The sequence below is a fragment of the Oryza sativa genome, chromosome 12 (assembly GCF_034140825.1).
Source record: "Oryza sativa Japonica Group chromosome 12, ASM3414082v1".
Lineage (NCBI taxonomy): Eukaryota > Viridiplantae > Streptophyta > Magnoliopsida > Poales > Poaceae > Oryza > Oryza sativa.
This window is the reverse complement of record NC_089046.1, coordinates 2,053,428-2,072,125: the sequence shown is the minus strand read 5'-3', so window position 1 is coordinate 2,072,125 and position 18,698 is coordinate 2,053,428. Positions and strand designations below refer to the sequence as shown.

At 40.9% G+C, this 18,698-nt stretch overlaps 2 protein-coding genes, 2 long non-coding RNA genes and 1 pseudogene across 4 annotated transcripts; 2 read left to right on the top strand and 3 right to left on the bottom strand.

The window, feature by feature from the left end:
* Window positions 1-763: 763 nt before the first annotated feature.
* LOC9269749 (uncharacterized) lies at window positions 764-3,304 on the bottom strand. The gene is made up of 3 exons (XR_001541993.3): window positions 2,946-3,304; window positions 1,399-1,781; window positions 764-1,162 (listed from the first exon to the last, which is right to left on the bottom strand). It is a non-coding gene; the product is annotated as an uncharacterized lncRNA (long non-coding RNA).
* A 2,231-nt stretch (window positions 3,305-5,535) lies between these two features.
* LOC136354747 (uncharacterized) lies at window positions 5,536-10,275 on the top strand. Its single transcript, XR_010738502.1, has 4 exons — window positions 5,536-5,751; window positions 8,064-8,231; window positions 9,260-9,911; window positions 10,017-10,275. It is a non-coding gene; the product is annotated as an uncharacterized lncRNA (long non-coding RNA).
* Window positions 10,276-13,345: 3,070 nt separating this feature from the next.
* LOC4351475 (suppressor of mec-8 and unc-52 protein homolog 2-like) lies at window positions 13,346-14,404 on the top strand (annotated as a pseudogene).
* Window positions 14,405-15,380: 976 nt separating this feature from the next.
* LOC4351474 (uncharacterized) lies at window positions 15,381-17,619 on the bottom strand. The gene has a single exon (XM_015764193.3). It carries the CDS (start codon window positions 17,563-17,565, stop codon window positions 17,014-17,016), a length of 552 nt encoding a protein of 183 aa, XP_015619679.1. The 5' UTR covers window positions 17,566-17,619; the 3' UTR covers window positions 15,381-17,013.
* Window positions 15,464-16,534, bottom strand: LOC107275247 (uncharacterized). The gene has a single exon (XM_015763651.1). It carries the CDS (start codon window positions 16,532-16,534, stop codon window positions 15,464-15,466), a length of 1,071 nt encoding a protein of 356 aa, XP_015619137.1.
* Window positions 17,620-18,698: the final 1,079 nt, after the last annotated feature.

Genomic DNA, 18,698 nt, shown 5'->3' with positions numbered 1-18,698 from the left:
AATAGATTTAACATGGTCACGCCCATACAAAACCGAAGCATCCACGCTAGTTCAATATATATTACTAAGCTAACATGTTCACAGGTCCATGATAACATTTTTTTTAGATATAATAAATAATATATTTTTCATATGTTTGTATATAATTTCTCTCATATTCTAACGAATATTTGCCCATAATAATTTCTCCCATATGATAAATAGTATTACTTTGATTTGACCTAGGGGTAAAAGAGTCATATTAAGTCTCATTTCATACTTGCAAAGCTGACATTTCATTTTAATTAGGTAAATTTGGTAATTTATAAAGAGTAGCTCTCTCTGCTGTGGCATTTATATAAAGAAATTTGGAAGAGTGTCTTAGTGTCTTTCCGTAAGAGCGGTGAATACTTAAAAACCCCTGGGGGGGGCAGCATGAACCCTGCCCTCCCAGGCTACTGCTACCTTGCTGACGCAAAAGGATGGAGATATTTTGATGATTTAATCAACAAATAGGGACAAAACTATTTTAATTGAAAGAAAATAATATTACGGTTAAGTCCCCAGTTGAGTGATATTCGTGGCGAAGTCTCATTTTGATAATAGTAGAATGTCAATTCTCTCCATCAAAGCGAGGGTTGATGAGAAGACACTCGTAAGAAAATTACCCTCTTCAAATATTTGAACGTATCATTGTGATTTGTGAATGTCACGGCAAAAAATCCATAATGGTGATTTTGTTTCCATTCTTATTATCGGCAATAAATGTAGGTGAACAGTAGTATGAGAAATAAAATCCATGAGATAGAATATAGTCTCGGATTACAGGTTTCATCTAATGCTAAATAAGTTAACCACAAGACTATTCGAAATTACACTGTATTCCATATAGTATTCCGAATATTCCAAATTGTGCCTACTAATGCGGAAATGTTTTTGGCAGAGGCAATGATTATATGAAACCAAACATTTCATTCCCATTAGTAATTACACTCTATTCCGTAGAGTATTCTGAATATCCCTAATTGTACCCACTAATGCAGAAATGTTTCTGGCAGTAAGATGATATGAAAGTGAACAATTCATCCCCACCAGTTCTCCATTCTTGTTGATCACCGGAGTCCCGAACTCTGCCGAAACACTCACCGCGCAGTTGTGCGAGAACTCATGTCCATTCAATGTCCTGAGCACAAACAAAATCAGCATTTTATTATTATATAGACGACTATTGCTGTAGCTTATTTACTTGATTATATGGATAATAAATCAAATATTTTGAAAAATAAACTTAACAAATATTAGTTTAAAACAAGTGGTTAAGCAATGAAATAGAAGTTTTTTTTGAGAGAACGTATTTTTCAAAGCACGAAGCAAATAATCTGCTGATTAAGCTGAAAATGACAGGGATGATATACATACATATGTGTGACATTTCCTGGAATTAGTTGCCCATATAAGCCATTATATACATACACTGCTTCGGACATCTGAAGCGGCTGATTGCACATTTCGACCCTCTTAAAAAGATCGGTATTGAACTTTTCATCACCCGGACAGCAATAGATTCCAACCAATCCATTTGTAATATTACAGTGCTTGGGAAGGGGTTTTATGCATTGTTCCCCCGGAAAGTCAACCGTGATTTTATCAGCTGCAATATTTCCCTCAAACGCACGAGCATCTGCTACAATATATGCATAGGTCGGATCACACTCCACAATAATACCATTTTGCCGAATAGTTCTTTCTGGAGTTTTTTCGATGGCAATGTTCACCACACTTCTATAAATGCCATTATACACCTGGGGCACAAACAGACAATTTATGTACTTATGTAGTGACCCGTCAAATTAGATAATACGGTACTGTAGTAGGCACTAGTTGCTCAGGATGCTCAGTTCTCTGTGTGTTTGTGTGTGTGTGTGTGTTGGGGGGGGGGGGTAGCCAAGGCACCATAGAAACACTTGCCGATTCCGTGATTCTGGGATCCACCTGACTTAAGCATAAATCTACTAATCTAAAGCCGACAGTTTTGCTGGCATCCTATTTGTCCATTTGGCACTACAAATTGCAAGAGATTTGGTGAAATCATGTCTCTCGCACTTGGTCACTCTAGATCAATCCGGAAGGTGGAACGACATATTGACCATTGGAAAAAAAAACATAGAGAGAAAGAAGGCAGGCCCTGGCTGCTCTCTCTACTAGGACCGTATGGCCCAATATACACATATGGGCTTATTGCGCATGGACGGAAAAAGAAGAAAAAACAAAAGAACATAACGCATAAAATCATTCGACAAATAAGATATACTACAGGTAAAGATGGTAGATAAATACGATATAATATGGGTTAATTTCAGAAATTGAGACAAGTATGATGACTATATTTATAATATACTACGCTCTCCGTCCCTAAATATAGCAACTTCTACTAATGTATTTGGACATGGCCAATGTGCTATATTTTGGGAAGGAGAGAGTATATTTCTAGAAAGAAACAATAAACAACAAAATTAAATGATATAAATTATGTAACAATATTGTATCAAACTTTGCATTCCTAAAAATCCTTTTTTAAGAATATTTAGTTTCCGATAGATTCTCATACATATAGAAAAGTACAAATCACAGCAATTTCGAGATACCATATCCTTCCTTTTATTTTTACTAATAGTATATATAGTTATTTGTCAAACTTAAAGAGACTCAATCCAACAAAATTAATGGCAAGCATATATTATTATTACTATGTTATTTTGATTTACAATCCATTAACACGTCTTTTTAGTGTATACTTTCTGTAGGAATTAAACTAAGTTAGATAGTAACAAAAATAACTAACCCATGTAAAAATTATACAAATTATTTTCTGTGCTATAGAAGAGCTCTAAATAATATGCAAGGGCCATAAACTAACCGGCGCCAACTGGGGCGTCTATTTTTCTAGTAAATGAGTAAACACTCACCGGATCTGGCGCCGGATCCATAGGAGGCGGGCTAGAGGCGGAGGTGCTGGAAGCGCAAGGGAACGACGGCGTGGAGCGAGAGACTTCGTTGGAGGCGGTAGGGGCCCAGCGCCTCCGCCGCGCAGCCAGTCACTAGGCCGCACCAGATCCAGACATGGATGGATGGAGACGAATGAGGAGGGAACAGTTGACGAGCGCGTGCCCAGACTCCGCCTTGGCCTGCGCCCACTCTGGGCTGGGCACCGCCGACCGGCCGCCTGCTCGCCGCGAGGGGGGAGCTAGCAAAGGGAGACGACGAGACGAGAGAAGAGGCGGCGGCGCTCGGTTCAGGGGCGAGGGAGAGAGTGTAGTGTGCGTGTGCGTGTGCGTGTGCGCTGGTCTGGTGGGCTTCGAGGAGGGAGGGTACCACGGACTGTTTAGGGCTTGTGGGCTGGTCGTTTAGTGCTACTTACTAGGAATAAGTCTATTTTGCCTCCCACAAGTCTTGCTCTTGGATGAATCTCACCCCTCAACCGTAAAACCGGGTATAACGCATCCCCCAACTTCTAAAACCGATGCAAATAGAGTCCCTTGGTGATTTTAATAGCGGTGTCATCATACGTGGCACTTACGTGGCGGGTTGACTTAATCTTTATCCCATGTAGTATTGACGTGACACTAAAAATAAAAAACCTAGATAGCATCCACATGTTAGTGAGTAAAACAATAAAAATAAATATCAGACCCACGTATCAGTTACCCTTTCTTTCTCTCAGGTCTTCGCCTCTTCCCTGCGAGTGACAGGGGATAGATGCCAGGAGGGAGCACCGTCTTGGCGTTGTCCGTCCCGTCGAGAGGGCGGCATATAACACACGGCCACGGCGCTCCTCGAAGTCCAGCCGGCGGCGACGTTCCCGTGGACTGCGGGATGAGCTGGCGTCTCAGAAGGTGGTGCTCGCCGAGATGGCGCAGGAAGTGGGCCTTCCCACCAGTGAGTGCATCTAGTGTATCATCTCGACGGTTATTGTCGGGAGGTCCTCCTTGGGGATGCTAGTGTGCTCCCCAACATTATTGTATTCAACACCTTGCTCATGGGCTTTCTCGAGGACAACAAACACTAAGCCGTTTTCTGACGTTGTTAGCAAACTGAGCTCACAAACACTAAACCATTCCCGAATCTTTTTTCTGCTAGCTCAAGAACAGTAAAAGAAAACGATTTTTTAATCTGCATCTTGGGGTTCTTGCAGATTCTTGGGATGACGGAGCGACGCAAGGCCCGGGAGGGCACCGCCACCTACTTGTCGTCGCACCACTGGATCAGGAGAGGGCTATCGCCAAACATTGCCTATGCCCATCGACCTCCTTGCCGCTGCCACCAAATCTGCTTCGCTGCCCTTGCTGCGGGCCTGCGTCGTAGTGACGAGCATGCCACCACTTAGAGTCAATGACGCATAGGCCATCATGTATATGTGACATATATGAGTACAGCGGTAAATTATTAATTACCACTTATAGGAGTGACAAATAATTAAATATCTCAAATTTAAGAGTTAAAACTCTATCAAACATACTCTTATCTCATTACGTTTTGTTCCGTACCTAGACAAGGCACGGCCAATCCTGTCCATCCGATCTTCGAATCAAATAGACCAGATCTCCTCGACGCAATCCCCTTGATCCGTGCCTCCACGCCTCTCCCGAGGGTACGCCTAATGGGCGATCGATCGCCCTGGGGATGGGGTAGCGATCAGATTCGCTCCCCACCTCCCCCTCTCTCCCTTCACCTGGTTTTCTTTTTTTGGCACCGCATTACTTTTCTATTTTAGTAAATTTATATACCTAAAGTTTATACACCTCAAGTTTACACATCTAAACTTTAGAGACCAAAAGTTTATAAGTCAAAAGTTTATATATCCGATTTAAATTTGAATTTGAATTCAAATATTTTTTATATATAGTATTTCTATACATCTAAAGTTTATACACCTAAAATTTATAGACCTAAAGTTTATATACCCGATTTAAATTTGAATTTGAATTGAAATATTTTCTATATATAGTATTTCTATACATCTAAAGTTTATACTCCTAAAGTTTATAGACCTAAAGTTTATATACCTGTTTCAAATTTGAATTTGAATTATATCTGATTCAAATTTGAATTTGAATTGAAATATTTTCTATATATAGCATTTCTATACATATAAAGTTTATAGACCTAAAGTTTATATACCCGTTTCAAATTTGAATTTGAATTATATCCGATTCAAATTTGAATTTGAATTCAAATATTTTCTATATATAGTATTTCTATACATATAAAGTTTATAGACCCAAAGTTTACATATCCGATTCAAATTTGAATTTGAATTCAATTTTTTTATATATAGTATTTCTATACATAAATTTTTCTAACTTTTTGTTTTTTTAAAAAAAATTGTGGAGATGTGTAAACTTGAGGTGTACAAACTTTAGATGCATAAATTTACTAAAATAGGAAAGTAATGCGGTGCTAAAAAAAAAAAAAGAAAACTAGGTGGAGAAAGAGAATCAGATCTGATCGCCCCTAGCGAGGTAGCATTCTCGCTCCCCCGAGGCCCCGACGCGCATCGCTCCGCATCCGGACTTTGTCCCCAGTCCCCATCCCACACACTCTCATCCCGCCGCCTCCGCCACTTTCGCGACGCACCGACTACGCGTCCCCTCCATGTCGCGCCCACGCCTCCGTAGCGTCCCTGGCGGCCCCTCCACACGCCGGCGTGCGCCCCCGCCTTCTCCACCACCGTCTCCGCGCTCAAGGAGTTCATCCTCGCTCGGTGGCCGCAAGGTCAGGCAGGAGATTCTTGATAGAGTAGATGGATTTTGTCACCTGATCTGCTGCATATTTGATTTGATGAAAACACTAGGGCTTGTGACCTGATCTGCCGTCGTTTTTCTCGCCTGGTGTTTGTGTGGGCGTTTCTTTCCCTCCCTGTTCCTACCCTCTCCTGTGGTTTTGCTCGTGTCCGATGACTGTTAAATCGGTAATTTATCCTTCTCTGAATGGACATTCTGACCAACTGAGTAGCGCGCAATTAGTCCTTCTCCCCGTAGCTTCAACAGTGTTCTAGAACTTGATAATTCCCCTTCTGAGTGTACTTGCATCATCCATAAAAAAAACCTTGACCTCGCGAATTTGGATATTGTATTGTGGGAAGAATATATGTGGCAGAGAACCGGAAAGACACATTTTAGGCAATGATTCGGAATTTCAGATCATAAATAAGTGCGATGATGGGCCAAACAAGAAACAATGTCGTCTTCCTTTGCCCTATGTAGAGTAAAGACGAATTAAATTTGAAAATATACTGTTCATACTTTTTTTTTCAGAAATATTCGTGATGAAAATCTTTTTGCAGAAATATACCGTCGATCTCACATAACCATTGAGCATGACGTCGTGGGCGGTATCGTGCAGGGAAAGCCGGTCTCGCTGATTGAAATAGCGATACCGGACTGCCACCGATTCAATTAGTGATTAATTATCATGATTAGCGATTAATTAATTAATTATTAATCACTAATCAGGATAATTAGTCACTAAATATTATTAGTTAATAGTTAATTAGGTAATTAATCACTAATTAAAAAGTGGAGATCATTGCATCAGTGAGACAGTGTCGCTGTTTCAATCAGCGAGACCGCTCTTCCGTTCCGCGAGACTGCGCGGTCTCGCCCTTTTGCGCAACGGTTGTGCGAGATCGATGGTATATTTCTGCAAAACAATTTGCATCCTGAATATTTCGAAAAAAAATGAATGAACAGTATATTTTCAAATTTAATTCGAGTAAAGACTCAAAGAAGATGGCACAATGCCATGTTTTATAACAGTATTATGCGCTTTTCGTGTACCTATTTGCTTTCCTACATTATCTGAAGGTAAGTTCTGCTAGCCCTATGGAACTAAACATATATTTGCTCCTTTGCGTCAATATGATTGCTGGGCCATTCGCAAGTAAACGACTAGTCGGCAACGATGAACTCTGGACACCAATTGCTAATGTATCATTTTTTTTGCGTGAAACCATCAGCATGGAAGTGATTATCATGATTTCAACCACAGCTGTATTTCTATTGACACTACCGAACACATGATTGATCTGGTTGTTTGTACACTTAAGCATAATGATCAGCAAGGGCCCCATTTATCTTCTCATGTGGGACACTGAAGTTACTGACAGGCAGCAGAATCTTTTGCATAGCTAATAGCAACCTTTTGTTTGTGTCATGGTCATTGGGCCGGAAGACAGAGGCCCATAGGCAGCCTATATCAATTAAGTTAGAGATATGATTATTAGTTCAGTTAGAGATAAGATTAGATCAGCCCATATCAATTAAGTTAGAGATAAGATTATTAGTTCAGTTAGATATAAGATTAGATTGAATCCTTACTTAGGGGTCAAGCTATACCATCTATATAAGGATGGGATTGTGTCTATTAGCATTAAACAACGAATATCAATTAGTCTAATCTCTCCCTCTCAACAGTGTTCTTCTCCCTAGCCTAAATCTACATCCCTTCTCCAGGAGCCGACGCTGCCCGGCTATCTTCCCGGCAGTGTTTATCCCGTCATGTACTCATGTCCTCGGGTCATGACAGTCTGGCTGATGTTTTGCCAAAAAAAGATGCTGATTATAAATGGGTGTCTGTTTACATTGATATCATTGGACCACTGATTTTCTGTATAACTGAGGAAATGTATAGATCAACAATTGTCAGAGAAAAAAAACTGACTATCACACTTAGACATGGGTTCTTTTCTTGATGTGCAATGCTTGGGTGAGGTGCTCCTGCCTGAGTAAACTAGACAAGTATCTGCAAACAAGATATTCCTCCTGCAGTACTTTTGCCCTCATTGACTGCACACACACTGAATTACAACTGGAAGTTTGAAAATGGTGCAATTTCTGTTTTTCTGAGACACTCGATTGATTATGAATGAGAATTAATGTTTTCTGGAGGTCCTCAGATTGACCTGCATTCAAGGGATCTTTTGTAATTTTGTAAAGATTTCACTTAATCATAATTCATACTTGTTATCCTTATTGGATTCCAAATTTATTTTATTCAAGGGATTGTTCTTGCCATTTTTATGACAGACAAGGAAATAACTCCAAAAACTGTCAATGACCTGAAGCTCATTAATGCCGGAAGGATATTGGAGAATAACCGGACACTTGTGGAGTCCCGTGTTCGAGTAGAAGTTCCAGGAGGTGTAATTACAATGCATGTGGTAGTCCACCCTCCACAATCCGACAAAAACAGTGGTATTGCCGCCAATTTGATCTGTCTTTTTTTACATTGTTTTCTTTTTGCACTGGGTCAATCAAATCAAAGGATTGGTTAAAATTTACATTTACAAGATGTTTAGATGTGATCTCTCTGAATTTTGCCAATAAAATAGATTGTAGTTTGTCTTGCTCATGTGAATGACAATACTATACCTGAGCACTAATCTAGGATTTTTTTTCTTGACATACCCATGTCTTTTTTTGATTGACTTTCATTCATACATCTAGGAGCAGTAAATCTAAGGACTGGAGAAACACATGTTTTGCTAGAAAAAAAATATTTACTGTCGTGGAGTTATGATGATCAAAAGAGCACATTGTGTTCTTTTTGTAAATATCAACAAATGCTAATTGTTTTGAGAAGGCTGGAACACATAACCTTTATAGTGACCAGTTGTTTGTTAATAAATAATTTGACCCTTTCCTCCGATCATGACACATGCATCTACATTTGACTACTTATTATTCTCCAGGATGGATGATTTTGAGTGAGTCAATCAATTCATAGGATTGGTTGAAGAAGTGATCCTTGCAGTTGCAAGTAAGTTTGGGAAATATCTAGGACCCATGCTTTCCCTACACTTAGGGGAATGCGGCTGTTGGTAGTTGGTACTCAAATCCATTGTAGCTGTTTGTACTCAGATCCGTTGTAGTAACGAGGTAATTCATGCATTTTTGCAGCATTTCAAGTCAAGCTTGCAAAATCTGTAGTCATGTTCAAGTAGTGAGTGATAATGAGATTCTTTTTCGTTGACCTAGAGTGATTTCTTCACACCCTGGCTAAACCAGAGATCAAACCTGGCCACCAAAGTGCCATATCATTTTTCTGCGGTCAATAAAAATCATCACTCCCTGCTTTGATGATTTCTCTCGCTGGCACTACCCTGCTATGATGGGAACCCATTGTTGATAAATCTGATGCAACCAAACTACTTCCGACATTCCTCTCTTGTTCGATATTAGGTTAGTGGGGCTAACCTAGCTCTCCCTGGTTTTCCATGCAGAGAGGAGAAGAAATAAGAACCAGAGAACATTATGGGCAGAGTGAACACAATGGATCTTCTTGACAGGAAACATTGCAAACCTCCCAGTGCTTCTCTCCTATGTCAATCCTGTCAAGCTGGGCAAAGGGAGACTATGGAACATCTCTTCTCCAGCTGCCACTTCAGTTCTGCTTGCTGGAATTATATTGGCTTTCAATGGGACTTCAACTTGAATTTTCATGATATGATTTTGCATCAGTGGCTACTGTTTGGACATCTTTGTTTCATGGAAGTTTTTCTTCTTGCTGCCTGGAATATTTGGAAACACCTGAATAACTTAGTTTTCAACAACGTTTTACCTACCACTTCAAGCTGGAAGCGAGCTTTCAAGGCAGACCTAAGTCTACATTTAGTTGGACTTAGAGATGATAAAAAACTTTTTGTTCAATCATGGATAGACATTTTGTAAATTCCCTGTAATCTTTACTCTTTTATATAATTTTAATATACCGTAGGGGCCTCCCCTACTGTTTCCTGGTAAAAAAAAAGGAAGAACCAGAGACACCCAGGTATCATGATCGTGCTAAGGAGTGCCTTGAGATCAAAACCCCGAGTATGAACATACAGAGCTTGGTTCATTTCATGCTGTGGCACCTCCTGGAACTGATTTAAGGTTACTGGCCACAGGTTTCATTTGTCTGACTTTTTTTTTTGTTTGGTTTATCATATGCCCTTCTGGAACTCTAACTTCAGCAATTATTGGTATTACAACTTGCAGATGCACACAGAATATCTATTGAGAAAAACAAATATCTTGGAGGTTGGTTGTGCAGCAGTCTTATATCCTTTTCATCCTTTTGGGGACAAGGAGTCACTTTGGCTTGTATGCTATAAACTTTTTTTTCTTGCTTTATTTGTTTGTACTTTATAGACATGTTCTCATACATGTGCATGAGTGGTTGAAATTATGACATAGTTGCTTCTGACTTCTGTGGAAATGAGAAATTGAATCTTTCTTTGGAACTGTGTTATGTCCACATACTGCAGCAATTCCAGATTTTTTATTTGGAATATGAACTATGAAGAGTGAACACTCGCTTGATTGTTAACTTCCTTTTAATTTGAAATATCAGGGGCTAGTGTGTACTTGGTATTTGGACCGAGTCAGTCAGTTATGCAGAGCTGAATATTAATGGTGGATACTGTAGTTGGACATTTTTTCTAAGAGCATATGATATATTCTTGTGAAAATGAAGACTCAGATGCTTGAACTACCATGTTGATTGACATTTAATTTTCACCTTTTGTGTTTTAAAGGTGATATGCAAATACACATCTGGTCATTGGATTGGACTATGCTCTACTTCACAAAGTACTAAGTGAAATAGAAAAGTAGGCCTGACACAGAGGGTGGGAAAGATACACAGCCAAGGTACTCCCCACCATACTATTGTTTTAGTCTCAGTGTTCCATACCATTTGATCATACCTTTTCTTGATAGTTTAGAATCCGTAGTATTGTGGACAACCTGTCAGATTCATGGTTCATTTCAAATGCTGTAATATATTGGTAAGAGTGATTACTGCTGTCATATTTCTTCAGTATAGGAAATTACGGAGTTGATTCCATTGTTTATTTATGACACAACAAGTTGTCAACCTCTTTTAGGGCCAGTCCTCTTTCTTTAATTGGAGGTGATTAAGAGAGATCCATTTTTCTCTTGTTGGACTGCCAAGCCAAATTATTCTGTTATTCATGATTCTTCCAACCTGTTTCTTGAGAGCATTATGCACAACTAAGTAGTTGGATTTGTATGGTGATGCTTCTTTAATGCCTTCTTTATTTTTATTCCGAGTGATAAAAATGAGACATATGTTTTACAGTGGCTGCTGGATCATTCTTAGTGAAACATTATTTCATGTACACTATTGTGAGGATCATCATTACCACCTTGTAGAATAATACAATAATTGGTTGCATGCATCTCTTGATTTGAGCTATACCAATATGAAATTATCGCCTCATGTCCTTCACCCTTGTCTGGACGCAGACACCTTTGTAAGTTAGTTATTAAGTAGATGGTCTATATATTTAGCCTGTGCACTTGTGTTGTTGAGGGCAACAAAAGAAGATCAGGCATCTCATTCAGCACGGCAACTGTAAAGGTATATTTCCTTTTAGTTTTAATTGATGTTTGCTTCTTATGTGATGGACCATATAATATAATATGGACACTAAATCCATTCTTGGTTCATTGCACTACGTCTATCAATGGATCATAAAGCCACAAAGCATCATAAAGTTAAATGAAATGCTTCTTCCTGATCGCATGACATTTATTTACAATATGGTAGCTCCTTCAAATGTTCCCATTTTTAGTGCTTACATGATTGCATGCGCGTGAGTGTGTGGTTGATTACATGTTACTGCAGACAGAATAGTCATGTAGAGCGAAGTGCAAATTATAGGCATTGGCTCTTCTCCCATTTTCCTTCATTTTATTTTCATCACTCATCCATGTTCATCTGTACTAACCATGGTGCTTTTATATTGTAAAAAAACATTACTGCTATTTCAATTTCTAATTTATCTATTCTATACTAGCATGTAAATGATAGCATTGCTTGTGTTTATTGGCTTTTACAGTACTCATATTGCATGACTATGTTGCATTCTATGATGTGTTTTGTTGTTTGTTTCTCTGCTTTAACCTGGAGTGCAGTACGATCAACATGCTCAAGCTCCCACTTCACTTCATAACATGCAAACAAGAGAAGAAAGATATGAATGATGAAAGAATTTTTCATCATTCGCTTCTTTGATTTGAACTATTGGTTTAAGTGGTAGGGTGATTAATTTCATTAATGAAACCAGGAGGATGGACTTACCAATGATATTCCGACAACTCTTCACAGGAGCAAAGCTGATTGCCCTGTTCCAGAGGTATTATGGAAATACATCATATACCACGTTGAGATTTCCTGAATATTATTGTTTTCCTCGGCATTCTTCTTGCTTCTTCGGGAGATGGTTACTGTCAGTGTGGATGGTTCTGTACTTGACAGGATTGCTAAAATCATGTCATACCTTTGACTTGGATCATCTGGGGAAGTCTTAAAGAAAAAGATAAAGGAAAGGGACTCAAGGTATGTTACTTGAAAATTAAAATGCATTTTGTGTAGCGGAAGTTGATTAAAAAACTAACTGACAATAGGAAAATGTTCTTGGTTAAGAGAGTATGTGAAAATATACTGAAATAATTTGTTTGGAATCTGAGTGTTTATATTTTGAGCAATATAGAAAGTATAATTTTATACTTTTTGCCAAGATGGTTGAGTCTTGTTTCAATTATTCCCTAATCTTCTGTCAAGAATTAAACTCCTGGTATTTATGTACTACTACTGGCTTTGTTCGATGCTGGTTCAATTTTGGGTATTTTGTGTACTGCTACAGTCCTACTAGCTTTGTTCTTTGCTGATTCAGGGAAACAGGGAAGCAAGTTCTGTTAATGAATAATTTATGGCCATATCTTACTCGTTTGCTTTATATTCTGCATGAGTTAATTAATTATTTGGCTTAATTTATTTGTAATGTATGTACTTTCTCATCCATATACACTTGCTTTGCTTGTTGAAGTTAGGTATCTTGATTCTTGTTATGCTTGCTATACTACGATGAGGTAGCTGGACCTGGCCAAACTAGGTTCTACTCTGAAACATCAAGTTCAAAAGCATATGCTGTCGCCACCACCCCTTCAAAATAATAATTTCATATTTCAGCAGGAGTGAGAAACAGCCTATTGCTAGAGAAGATGAAGATTACAATTTTGTTGGAGATGAAGTTGACTATTCTGCTAACAAATAAATCAGCCTTGTCTCTGAAGGTATGGATGAGTCTCCACATAACCATTAGAAGCAATCCTGTTTTGCTGAACCTGTCTACAAGCCCGTCCCACCATCTGACCCTGCTCAAGATTGGCCACAACCGGTAATCCCACTAATGTTCAGTAACTTCGGTTCCACAATGCTACATGTAAAAATTGAATTTTGCATGTTGGAAGTTTGAGACAAACCAAATTAAATTTGAACTATGCACGTTGAATGATTGATACAAACTAAATATTTTTTTGCCCATGGTCATGATCTTATACTGAAATTGCCATTAACTATTAGTTTGTGCTATCTTGACCTGTATCTCATAAAAGTTAACGTCTCTTCTGATGTCACTGGAAACGATACTGTTCAAGTCCGAATGGTAACTGCTGGATATCAAGAAGAGTTGTCAGGCTATCAGTTTGGTGAGCAACAGATGGCCTATCCGGAACAGTACATGCAACAAAGCAGACCCATCTATATCCCAGGAACCAAAGCTTGATAACTCAAGCAGATAAAGAGTTCTTTGGTTCTGTTTCAAACATGATAATTGAAGGCTTGAGCGGCTAAGGGAAGAGGATGCACTGGATGGAGAAAGATCCTAATTTTATTTCAGGGAGCGATGATGAGGATGATTAGTCGAAGATGGACATGGGTACTGTATTCTGTGAATCTGTCCTTACCTTTTGCCTGTTTCCCTTGCTGTGCGGATTTCTTGAGCTCATATTTGATATACCGTTTTCATCTTTTGCCCTATATTTCCATACCTCATTCTAAGTGTTGTACTATTGCATAGGTGGGACTGAGGAGTGGGCCAAATATAACGACCGGAAGCCATGCCAAAGGCTGCATTCCTGTTTGGAGGGAAATGCAGGATTGCAGGAAGACGAGGAAGCAGAACAAGGACCAGAAGCTCACAAATGATCTCCACAAAATTAATAAGATACTTGCGAGAAAGATGAATCATGAAACAGATGATGGCGGGCCTTATGATGATGATCTACCTAGTGGGAAGAAGCTATTAGCCACTTTTGTTAGTTTATCCCACGGGAGGTGTAAAGTTGTATGTGTACTGGGAATTACAGTGCCATGAACACCTGGCGGTTGCAATCTCCAGCGTTCATTTAAGGTTGGCCCTGTACAGTTCAATCTGGAACAGAAGTAGATGAGGATGACCATGCCTTCGATCTGGAACAGCGGTAATATGTGGTATCTCCATTTTTATAATAGAACAGTAGGAAATTCGCTTTGTTCTATGATGAAATAAAAACATTACCAAGATGTCCATTTTTTCTATGACAATGTATGCGTTCAGTAAGTCATTTAAAATATTTACAGAAGATGCCTGTCATAAATAGTTATGGAAAAACAATACTGCGAAAAAGTCAAATGAGTATAACTATCGTTAATTTCTGTCTAATCACCATCTTGCAGTAACTTTGTGTCAGTCAACCCGTAAGGTTACAGGTCCTAATCTGTCCAAACAGACGAGCTTGAGATATAAGCATTAATTTTCAGCTGGCTTGCAAAATCGTGATGTTCCTTTGGTCGATGTAAATTAACCTTTTCTGTTTCAGTAAAAAAAAAAATCACCGTTTATAGCAAACTGAGCCGTGCTAATTACTGAGTTAAGATATAAATGTTTGTTTTTAGTTCTTCGATGATCAGACTAGCTACAGTATCACCAAGTAGCATAAAAACAAACATCAGCACACCCATATCTTCGATAATCAGACTACACTATCACCAAATTATAATACTAGTATAAGAACAAACGTCACACCCATATCAGAAGTGACGCGTATAGGAACACTTGGAAAAGAACTTGTTTGATAAATCGAGGGAAGAGAATTAAGAGTTTAGATGAGAGAATTGGTGAGATTAATATGAGAATTTGATTCTTAATTTTATTATTTTGTTTGGTAGAGATGATGCGAACAAATTGAGATAGAGACGGGATTTTAAGTGAAAATATATGGTTAAGATTTTCTTAGGAAACTTAAAGAAGTAATTAATTTCGTTTCAACTCTCACCCCCTACCTTACTACTATTAAAGAGTATGGAGTTCCTTTCTTAATTCTTCATCCTTATTCTACTATAACTTGTAGCTCCTCAAACTAAATAGAATAACCATCATTCCATACTCTCAATCCCTTCTAAAAACTAAAACTTCCGCAACCAAATGGAGCATTGCATTTAAACAAATAGATGAAAATGAGTGCATACGAGAAACTAATTAAGCACGAACAGAAGTCACATTTCATGCATCCAACACAAAAAAGGTATTACTGAGTCAGGATAAACATAGATCTCCTAGTCACTCATATAATCTCAAACCTCTAGACCAGTTATCCTAATCAATCACTTGAAGTTTCTGGTACTCGTCCCCAGCAATTGCATCAAGCATCTCATCTTCCGGCTCCACCACCCCATTGTTCTCAAGAAACAATCTCATCAACTCATCCGAGTATCCACTAAGTGTCATGACTCCATCCTTAGTTGCGGTTAAGCCTGCAGAGCGTGGCCCCTTAAGGTTCCACAGTACGATCTGAGGTACCACGTCCTGAAAGCCTACCCTCTTGAATTCTTCGCACACCCTCCGATATTCTTCATGCCACGGACGCGACGACAATGGATTAAAATCTTCATGTTCAATCAGCTCAACCGGACGCACTGATGCCTTCTCAAAAAACTTGTCTGTGAATATGAATATGGTCTTCACCATATTGTCCGGGGTAACACCACTCGTTACTGCCCTTGTAATTATCCCCTCAAACACCTTCTTTAGGTTAAACCTCTCTTCGCAAGGCATCTGGCGAATAAAATTCAACTTTTCCCGATAGCTGCCAACAGGAAGCACAAGAGGGAAATAGTTTGAAGCGAAGGCATGCACCGAGTTCGTCCATGGAGGCGAACTGAGTTCAGAGATTAAGAATCCAAGCCCCACACAGATCTTCAACAACTTCTGGCCTTCACTTTTGACCAGCCCCCCCTTGTTGACGTCGCAGACCGCCATACAATTGCACAGAGATCCCTTCCCACGGAGATGATCGACCAAAGTGCGCCACTGCTGAGCAGCATCCTCCCTTCGTTTGATGTTGCTGGCATGCGATGCCAGGCCAAGCGAGGTAATGATGTCTTGCAGAAGGGGTGGCTGGGGCGCCGCCTTCTTTGCCTTGTGCTTGGCGGCCTCGCGGCTATCTTTGTGGTCTTTGAGAAACGCCGTGAAGCGCCCTTCATCGTGCTTCTTGAACAAGTGCTCGTAAATCCTCATGGCCTCTGAGGCCACGCGCTCGTAAGGCAGATCAGACCATTGGTTTTTGGACATATAAATCTCGGGCAGCTCCAGGTCCTTACGCAGCGGCACGAGAACCTCGCGGCGGAGACGGCGGCGCACAAGGAAGATGTAATGCTTCTCTTTCATGTTGGCGTAGCTAGCGTCTGATTCGCGTGGAAAGAGACCGCGAGCGATGGCCTCACATAACAATGTGGATTGGTCGAAGGACGAGTCTGGTGAGGGACAACATTTGGCGGTGAGCCCGATCTTGGACAGCTTGCCGGACTTGTGGTGCTCGAGATCGGAGCGGAGGTTTTGTCCACAAAGAAACTGGTGATGGAGTTGAAGAGGAGACGATAGTTGTCATCTTCATGGTATATTTTCATGGCCAACTTGGCGAGGCGGGCCGCCTTGAGCACCTTCTTGCTGGGGCTGCCCTTCACCGGCGCCTCCCCCACGACATCCTCTGTCTCCAGGTTGACGGCGTCGGCGAGCAAGTGGTCGGGCTGGGGCTGGGGCTGGGGCTGGGGCTGGACCTGGACCGCATCGGTAGACGCCGCAGGCGTAGGGTCGTCGTCGTCGTCGCGGGCGCGCTTCCGGCCGCTCAGTCTGGCGAGGTCGCCCCCTCAGGCCTTGGACTTGGCCTTAGCGACCTTGCGTGCATCAGCGCCGTGGATGATGCGGTAGAGAAGCTCGGGGAAGTCCTTGATGTAGCCGAACTCGGCGAACGCGGAGAGGTTGCCGGCGAGCGTGCGTGGGTGGTATTGGTGCATCCAGAGCGCGGCGGTGTAGAATCCCTCCCTGTCGCCCTTGCCGTTGTCGCGCACGCCGCGGAGGTTGAAGACGAGCTTGAGCGCGGTGAGGGCATCGTGCTCCCAGGCGGCGGCGAGGAGGTCGCGGAGGTGCTGGGGCGGCGTGTCCCTGTCGACGAGGGCGAAGAAACTAAGGCAGGGGTTGCCAAAGGCGCCACTTTGCAAGTGCTCGACGACCTCCGCGCCTGCGACATGTCCCGCGGTGGAGGTGGAGCCCGCTTCGGCTGACGACGACGCATTCCCGACGGGGAGGCCCGCGACGGGAGGGCCAAGGATTAGGTGGTCCCCGGCGGCGGAGGACATAGCGCGCAGCGGCGAGGTGGAGGAGGGTTTTGGGGGTTTCGGCTTGCTCTCTCCACTCTCCATCACCCGTGCTCTCCAGGAAAGGGAAGGGGTTTCCTTGTCCTTGGTTTTTCTCCGCCTGCCTGGGTCCGGGTTTTGGTTTTGGTTTTGGTTTTGGGGTTTCGGCTTGGTCTCTCCGCTCTCTCTCCCACTCTCCACCCCCGTCTCCAGGAAGGAAACATTGGGTTGGGCGAGGTGCCAAAGCTACGTGTCACTGTTTTACTCGTTGCAGCTGGCCTCCATGCCCTGTCCCCATGGAAACAGTGAACCCGCATCTTCTGACCTGATATGTGTGTGTTGATTCGGTCCGTTGCCTATTGGTCTGCTCTGTACTCTACTCTGCACAGTGACGTTGCAGCCTGCCTGGTCCATGGTGCACCGAGCGTATATGCTGCTACTAGTCCAAATTTAAACCCAAAAGGCATCTATATTCCATTTTGAAATGAAGGTTTGAACGGAGTAGTTCATATTTAAACCCAAAAGGTATCTACATTTTGGGTGTGTTTAGTTCACGCTAAAATTGAAAGTTTGGTTGAAATTGAAACGATGTGATGGAAAAGTCGAAAGTTTGTGTGTAGAAAAGTTTTGATGTGATGAAAAAGTTGAAAGTTTAAAGAATAACTTTGAAACTAAACACGGCCTTTGAAGCGAAGGAAGTGCATACCAATATACCCTACCTGCATCAGCAAGCAATGCAAACGTATAATCATACCATATTATATCTTCATTTTTTTAACCCACGGGATGTTTGGCATGTGTAACTTTTTTGTTTTCCATTAGCACGTTTTCGAAACTGCTAAACAGTGTATTCCTATATAAGAACTGTTATTTCTTCGAAAGATCAAATAAACTTACAAAAGTAAGTTTATAATGGTTTTGTCTTGTTCTCTGTGTCACGAAATTGTCATTGCCAAACTCTAAAACGAACTCAACAACATAAATGTATTGCCCGGAATAGCCCGTATGTATCCTTTCGCCACCTACATAATCTTAAAGAGATCTTCTGGAATGCTTTAAATTAATTAGAACCCTTGATCAATAATGATCTAACGGACAGAGAGAGAAGGTACTAGAAAAAAGGTATTAAAGGAGTGGGCCAGGTACGAAAGGTGAAAGGAGTAATTGATTTTCATTAAATTATTTTTCGGTAAATGGCA

Excerpts from the sequence above, each read along its gene's own strand:
- LOC107275247 (XM_015763651.1), bottom strand. The coding sequence starts at position 16,534 with ATGAAAGAGAAGCATTACATCTTCCTTGTGCGCCGCCGTCTCCGCCGC.
- LOC4351474 (XM_015764193.3), bottom strand. The coding sequence starts at position 17,565 with ATGGAGAGTGGAGAGAGCAAGCCGAAACCCCCAAAACCCTCCTCCACC.